General features: G+C 45.0%; 1 protein-coding gene across 1 annotated transcript in view; it reads right to left on the bottom strand.

The window, feature by feature from the left end:
• Positions 1–8,584, bottom strand: part of DOCK4 (dedicator of cytokinesis 4) — a gene marked incomplete in the record, with an annotated part of 410,929 nt that overhangs the window by 35,508 nt on the left and 366,837 nt on the right. Inside the window, 2 exon segments of the mRNA XM_034758276.1 lie at positions 3,091–3,177; positions 4,512–4,660. Of these exon segments, the coding sequence (XP_034614167.1) occupies positions 3,091–3,177; positions 4,512–4,660 (236 nt within the window).

The following is an 8,584-nucleotide window of genomic DNA, read 5'->3' as shown; positions in this document are numbered from 1 at the left end:
ATGATTTTTGATAAAAAAGGCTGTGACAAATCTGCTACCCTAGGCCAGGGCTTGGCAACCTTTCAGAAGTGGTGTGCTGAATCTTCATTTATTTACTTTAATTTAAGGTTTCACGTGCCGGTAATACATTTTAATGTTTTTTAGAAGGTCTCTCTCTCTAAGTCTATATATTATATAACTAAACTACTGATGTATGTAAAGTAAACAAGGTTTTCAAAATGTTTAAGTAGCTTCATTTAAAATTAAATTAAAATGCTGATCTTACGCCGCTGGCCTGCTCAGCCCACTGCAGGCCTGCGGTTCGTACACTGAGGCCGGCAGCAGGCTGAGCGGGGCTGTGGCCGGGACCCCAGCTGGCAAGGGGCCAGCGGCCAGAACCCGAGACCGGCGGTGGGCTGAGCGGGGCCGGCGGCTGAGCCCGCTGCTGGTCTGGGGTTCCGTTCACTGGCTCCTGCCAGCCAGGGTCCTGGCTGCCGGCCCCGCTCAGCCCGCTGCCCGTCTGGGGTCCTGGCCCTGCCCACATACAGTGGATACCTACCTTCTCCCTGGTTCTGGCCCATTCTCTTCCTCTCTCTCTGCCCTGAGCTGAGGGTGGGAATGCACTGAGCACAAGGCTGGGGGTAAAGGAGCAGGCTGGGGGTTGGGGTGCAGGGTCTGGCCAGGAGCTAGAATGGGGGAGGGGGCTCAGGGTTGGGGCAGGAGGTTTGGGTGTGGAGTGCTTTCCTGGGCAGCTCCTATTTGGTGCGAAGGGTGTAGGTGGGAATGGGTGTGGGGGGTGCAGGAGCTCCCGTTTGGTGCTCAGGGGTGGGGATGTGGGGGGTGCATGAGTCAGGGAATGGGGCGTAGGGTGGGCTTGGTATGTGTGGAGAGTGCAGGAGTCAGGGCAGGGTGTGTGTGGGGGGCTGGGTATGTGTGGGGAGTGCAGGAGTCAGGGCAGGGTGTGTGTGAGGAGGGTTCAGGAGTCAGAGAAGAGGGCTGGGGGAGTGAGAGGGGTGTGCTGGAGTCAGGGTTTGGGGGCGGGGCTTGATATGTGTGGAGGGTGCCAAAGTCGGGGGTGTGTGCAGGGGTCAGGGCAGAGGGCTGGGGGGTGGGCTGGGATCGGGGGGGAGGGGAGGACAGTCCCCTGCCCTGAGCGGCTCACGGCAGGGGGCTGCAGGGATAAGCCCTGATTCCACCCCCTACCCCAAGGCCCTGCTCCTGCCTCTTCTCCGCCTCCTTCCCGGTCTGAGCAGCGAGGGCGCTGGGGCTCCTCTTCTCCCCGCCCTCGCAAGGGCCATCGGCAGCAGGGAGGAAGAGGAAGCGGGGCACGATGCAGCACGCTGGGGGAAGAGGCGGGGGAGGGGGACGCTTGGCTGCCAGCGGAGCCGGCCCTACAACAGCAGCCGGCAGGGCCAAGCTTGCTTCTGCCCCCTGCCCCTGCCAGAGACAGCGGTGGGCGGAGAAGAGTGGGCTGGGCCAGGCAGGATTTTTAATGGCACACTGCTGCCTGTCAGTGTCCCGGCCGTCGGCCCCGCTCAGTCCGCGTGCCATAGGTTGCCGACCCCTACCCTAGGCATTACTAAGGGCAAAATTTTCATGAATTTCCTTCTTCTTCTATGTGTGGCTCTGTCTGTCCAATAAAGCAAACTAAATATTAAATATGTTTTTGAGTTCCTAAAAAAACCTTTTGTGGAACAGGAAGCTTCTAATAGGAAAGAGGACAAAACCCTCATTTAGGTTCTGAATTGTTAAATTGTCATTTTTAAAAAAATCATGGTTCTCAGAAAAATATTTATACAGAACTAATGATCCATTGCTCTGCTTTTCAAGCAATTAGAATGATGAAGGTGGGTGGCTGCTCATAACAGAGCGATTGTGTATACTGTTAGCTAGAAATATGAATACAACAAAAGTACAGCTTTGTACTCACTCGTGTGTTAAAAGTGTTTTGCAGCAGCAGTCCAACTGGATGGCTGCCCAAAATGGAAGCATTGGAAATCTATCCATTTACTGTTATTTGCATATATTTCAGAATACTTTATACATACACCTCTACCCCGATATAACGCAACCCGATATAACACGAATTCAGATATAACGCGGTAAAGCAGCGCTCCAGGGGGGCGGCGCTGCACACTCCGGTGGATCAAAGCAAGTTCAATATAACGCGGTTTCACCTATAATGCGATAAGATTCTTTGGCTCCCAAGGACAGCGTTATATCACGGTAGAGGTGTATATACCAGGTGTGGCCAACCAGAGGCTATTTTACAGGTAAAATGTGGCTCATGGAGCACCTTCATGTCCCCCTCATTCTTCACCTACCAGACTGGGGGGAGAGGGGCTTGACACTTCTGCCTTGTGGCAGGGTGGTGGGGGTGGGGCTTCTGCCAGAGATGACTGGTGCCTCCTGAGCATGGGTGGGAACACAATTTAAAGGTTCAGGCCCCCCCAACAGCTTGAGTCAGCCCCCCCCCCCCCACAGCATGACCCCCTCTTACCCTCAGGGGTCCCTCCCTAGAACTCCCAGGTGTTAGCTCCATAGGGAGAGGCAGCAGAAAAAGCAGCAGCTCTCCCTGCAGCTCCCAGCTGTTTGCCGCTGCCTCTCCCTATGGCTGCAGCTCCCAGCTTGCTGGCTCCAGCAGCTGTCGCGCAGGGAGAGGAACCCAGAGGCACCATGTGACTGAGCAGAGCCAGCAAACCCTGGAAAAAATCGTGGGGGGGAAGAGGGGGAGGCACGTGAACCCATGTGCCCCCCGCATGTGTTGCCTCTGGCTTCTGCCTAACTGGTCTTGGGGCTTCAGCTCTGTGGGAAGCAACTGCCGAGGCTCAGGGCTTTAGCCCCACTTCTGCTGAAGCCCCAAGCCCCAGCAGGTGCGCCCCAGCTCTCAAACTTCTGAAGATTGTCATAATGCAGCTCAGAGGGTCAGTAAGTTTGGCCGTTCCTGATATATACATTATAGGGAACAAATAAGAGTCAAAGGTAAGGATTGCATACTAATCATATTAGGCTTACAGGGCCAAGCTGAATATGCTAAGAATCATTTGGTTAAACTCTAATCAAAAGGGAGCTCCTTATTATGAATGACCAAAATGCACCCGGGTACATTACCCTCATCTTGCTGAGATTTCTGTAGTCATAATAGCTCTCGTACTGCTCTGCAATCTTCCTGCATAAGATGATGCCATTCTCCCAACACTGTAGACAAACAGGTTATAGAAATACTCAACACAGAGAGCAATCATGCTTTGTGGCAATTTCAAATAGCTTTCCAAATATCTTCTATTATTGCTACAATTTCCCAGTAGCCAACAAATATGAGGCAGACTGTTGCCCCAAGGATATAACACAGACAACACCTGTTATGTGACAATTCACAATATGTTATTAAAGCTCCTTCTTTGTAGGCTGACTGAACTGCACTCCCAGTTACTGAACACACTTGAACATAAAACCCACTGTCTGCAGTACCTTGATAAGGGCAAAACTCCCTAACTAAACTTCTGGACTCTTTGAGGCATCAAAACATATATTTCTAGAGTTAGTAGATAAAAGGAATAATTTGAGATAAGACACACTGTGCCACTGCAGAAGGTAGAGATCACTAATGAAGAGATAGCCCTCTCCTCCAGCACTGTACATGGGATTTATTAGACTGATTATATGTTCCAATATAAAATGTAGTTTACATATAAAAGAGTAGAAAAATTAGGGAAAATATTCCTTCCTTGAATTTTTTTTTGGGTGAGGAGGAACAATCTGGTTGAAAACAAGTTTTCAGTTTCACAATCTCAGAGTATCCTTAAATTGTTTCTGACTCATTGCTAACCAGCGTTCAACATTAGTTTTAATTCTACTATTTATAAAAATTTACACGGATATTACATCAGTTACAAAAAATTACAGCGTATCTATCTGTACTGGTGTAGCAATTATCGAGGAGAGAGATTTAATTAAAAATTAAGCAGAGTATAATTTTAAACCAGATAATATTGGTAGCCAATATTTGTGCCAGTCTTCAAACCAATCAGCAATGGTTTCTTCCTAATTTGGGATAAGATTTCTGAATAATGACAATATACTATGGTCACCATTAAAACTTACCAACAGCAGCATCTGAAATATTATTATTAGTACTACTGCTGCTGCAGTTGCTATTCGAGGGAGCCAGCCTGGTTCTGTAGATAGAGGACAGGCCTAAGAGTCAGGAGACCTGGGTTTTAGTTCCAACTGAGTCACTGACTTGTGTGAATTCAGCATGTTTCTATCCTTATGTGGCTCAGTTTTCCCATCTGTAAAATGGGGAAAATGATACTATCTTTTGTAAAGTTCCCTACGACTTCCATTTGAACAGCACTATGCAAGTCCTAATCAACAGTATTTTAGACACCATGTGTGGTAATTTATGGCAAATGCTCACTTTTATATGGCAGTCACTCCCCTGGATATAAGAAATAAACACTGCAAAACTGGAGGGGATTTTACAATCCTACTAACCATTCATGATAAAATCAATAATCAAACACACTTACTTTTCCCCGGTCAAAGTTCTGGATGATTGTAAGGTGAAGATACTCTTTGCGCTGCCACTCTGTTTGCATGGGATAGTTTAGAAATTCTCTCAATGGCCGGTCAGACCATTCTAATAGCTCATCGTACAGCAATAGTGTGTAGGCAGCCTCTGTCAGACAAGTTACAAAGTGTTACATGTAAACATGAAAAATATAAAATACCTCAAAAGCCATGTTATTTAAACCAGGACCTACCATAATATTCTCATAAAAGTTGTACCTCTGCATAGAACAACTACTTTACCTAAATCATCATAGGGGGTCTGGTAGCACAAGGTTGCTCTACACTTCCCACAACAATACGCTGTTTTCAGTTGCTTATAACTTTGCCATACTTTAACTGCTCGGGATGAAATTTCCTATGCTGGGTGTCTGCCTCAGGCTGAATATTTTTGCAAGTTTTAGCATGAGATTAGGGAAAAATATGTTGTTTTGTCCATGTTAAAAATGTTCTTACAACTGTTTTGCTGAGAAGCTCTAGGTCCGCTATGCTTTGGAGTACGGACTTGAAATTTGGCAGAGGGCTGGGCCTGTGTGTCAGATACGTGCCTTTTGCCATCCCCATGAAAAAATGGCCAAATTATAGGACACTGAAAACTCTCAGATGCTCGGTAGAGACTTGTTAGAGTGTAGCACCTAATTTCTCCAAAGATTCCATCTACGCTGGGCATGTTCACTGCAAAGCCTGAGCAGGACCTTCCCTGCAATTGCTAATCCTGGCTGCTGCCAGGCACCTGGACTGAGAGCAGGGAGCCTGTCTCTCCTGTGCTCTCAATGTTCCCTCAGCAGCATGGAGAAGGACGAGGAACAATCTGATTAGAATGCAGAGGGGTAAGGAGCTGGGTCTGGGGGCAGAAAGAGCAGAGGGAATAGACTGGGTCAAGGAGACTGGGGAGAAAAGGGGAAGACTATGAGCTAGGAAAGGGGGGGAGAAAGGATAGTGGCTATACAAGACGATGGACTGGGAGCTGGGGGAGGGGGGAAAACAGGAGAGGAACTGGGACTGGGAGCCAGTGTGGGGGAAGGGTATGTAAAAGATTGGAAAACGAGAGGAGGGGCAGAAACTGGCACTGTCTAGACAAGGAAACTAGGACTGGAAGGTGTGGTGAGTCACTGGCATGAAGAGCTGGGGTAAAAAGACAGAACTTGTACAGGGACAGGCTGAAAGGTACAGGGCAGAAGGGATCAGGGCTGGGAGGAATGAGGGCAGAAGGATCTGTGCCCACTAGAGCACACTCCCCTTCAGCCTGCAATGAAATACAAGATTCAATATTCCCCTGCTGTCAAAAGTATCAGTGAAACCCTCTGGCACAATGTCTTATTCCCCTCTACTGCTGGTCCACATAACAGTAATAAGTTGTCATCCTCTATCAGTTACTCTGTTAGCTTCAGTGGCAAGAACTGAGCTGTGGATCTAAAGGTTCTAACCCGGCTGATGATCCCCATAGTGGAATCTGTTTTTTCAGTTTGCTTTTTTAAAAACCTAGGAAATTACACAAACACACACACCAAATTGTGTTAAAAGAACATTATTAAGGTTGCAAAGTCAAACACTCAAAAGTTAGGATATGCTAGAATTAAGGTTGCTTGTGCAATCTTCATTTGGCCCTCTTGTATATATGCATTAGGATACAGTCTTTAATTCCATGATCACATACTATTTTTTTCCTCTGCCTCATTCAGTGCACATGATGGACCATGCTATGGAAATGCATAAGGGTTGTGAAGTGTAAGAAACTGTTGTCTGTAGGACCCCCTGCTTTATTTATTGTAGGATTTGGAAGATATGTAGTGATTGAAGCACAAAGGCAACCTTAATTCTGGCATTTCCTAACTTCTGAGTGCTTGTCTTTGCAACTTAAAAAATGTTATTTTAATATAATTTTTGCATATAATTTTATGTTTAATATGTCCAATATACTTATTTATAATTTTATTTAAAACTAATTGCTATAAGATTGATACAGCTTGACTTCTTTATTGCTAACAAACTACTAAATCTAAATACGCACTAAACGAAAATTTCTTAGTGTTCCTTTCCTTTTCAATTTCTATCATGGAAGACTTAGCTTGGAAGATTTCTGTAGTACAAATCTGTATGTGCAAGTTCTTGGACATATTGTATTGTATATAAGTAACTTATTAACACCTCTGGCAGATGTGTGTATTAATTCCCCATGCACCAAAAGAAAGCAAACAGGAGGAGCTGATTTACGATATGGAAAAATCTATCTGAAGAGGAAAGGTTCAAAGAGTTAAACATTTCTGCGATTAATGGAAACTGAAAGGTTATCTCATTCCAGTTTTGAGGTCTCTGAAGGGGACACACAAGGAACAAGGACATTATATATTCTATCCACAAGGGGATTAAACGTATAACCATGACTGGAAGCTGTGGAAGGAAAGATTTATGTTAGATATTAGATTTAAAAAGGCCTTTTCTCACAAAGAATTATTAGAATGTGAACCAGTCTTGTAAGTCATATTGTGAAGGCAGATAAAATAAATGAGAATAAGAGAAAGCTGCCTGTATCACTGGAAAAAAACTATACAACTAGATGAAATAAAAGTGTAACATACTGGAGTGCTGGTAAGAGAGTGAACTTTACTTCCTGTCCCCAGGCAACTGACAAGGGTCAAGGTTAAACTAACTTTTTATGTGTTCTTTTCATTGAACATCAATATGTAAGGCAAAGGAATGGACTAGATGAACCTTTGCTTTTCAATGTAAGGACTGTTTCTATCCTTTGTTGTGGACTGAGGCCAACCCTTCCTTAATCAGGTAGTACTAAATAAGACTGAGTGTCATGGGGAAAAAAAAAAAAAAAAAAAGCAAGCAAGCGTCATGGATTGCAAATGCTATAAACGAAAGAAAGAAAGAAATCTATAGAAAAATGAATAACTGTCATGGAGGCATGATTTTTAGCAAAATATTGCTTAAAATAAGAAATGAATAGTTTAAAAACATTAAAAAAATCAGGTCACAATCAGTGCCCAGACTATACTGGACATACATATAGAAACTAGTGTGTAAGGATCCACTGACGTGCCTTGCTCAGTGGGTTATTAAAACCTGTTATGTAAAAACCTAAAAGTCACAGTTGTGTCACAAAAATCATGTCTGAGGCAACCATATATCTCTAGTTGGTCATTATGCCCAAATTATATGAGAAGGTCCCTGAAGTTATACAGCAAGGTCACCAAAAACTCTCCCCTCAATACAACCTCCCAATCCTCTGACACACTAAACATATAGAGGCCAGACAGGTATGGTGGAATTAAAGAAATCCTCTCTCCTTTGTACCTTAGGAGGTCCAAGCTCCATGTACCCAGCACAACTCCACCTTGCCCAACTGGTCTCCTAATGACTTTTTTTATGTACTACAGGTTTTGGTATTGAACCCTCATAATTACAATTAGCAAGTTACTGAAGAAAAGCTGGAGTTTTTATGGCTGAGTGGATGTCAGCTGGATTGAGACCTCTAGTACCCATACGATAGGTCAGTTTGGGATTTTGCAAACCCAAAGTATTTTGATACGGGGAGGTGATTGATCTCCTATTTCCTTCTTCGTTTTGGACAGAGGCTAATGTGAAAAAATTCGGAGTGGGGCAACTGAAAAAACAATTACCTACCTGGAACTGTTCTTCGAGATGCGATGTAGACATGTATTCTACTTAGGTGTGTGTATGCCCAGCATTCCGGAGCTGGAGACTTTTGTCTAGCAGTACCAGTAGGGGCAGTGCTCACATCTTGTGGCCATAGCACTACCCCTGGCCTTATAAGGGGGTGCCACCCCAACCCCCTCTGTTCCCTCACATCAAATTTCAGATGTATAGATTCAGATCCGGAGGGGACCGAGGGTCCGTTGTGGAATACACATCTGCATCACAGAATAACAGTTACAGATAGGTAACAGGGTTTTTTTTAATAGACGCAGCAATGTAATCTACTAAGGTGACTCAAAAGCAGGACTAAGAGGAGGTGGGGCTCAGAGTCTACAGGACTGCCTTCCCAAAGTTGCCATTTGACCTG

This window comes from Trachemys scripta, chromosome 1, assembly GCF_013100865.1.
Source record: "Trachemys scripta elegans isolate TJP31775 chromosome 1, CAS_Tse_1.0, whole genome shotgun sequence".
Taxonomy (NCBI): Eukaryota; Metazoa; Chordata; order Testudines; family Emydidae; genus Trachemys; species Trachemys scripta.
This window is presented reverse-complemented; position numbering and strand designations above follow the sequence as displayed.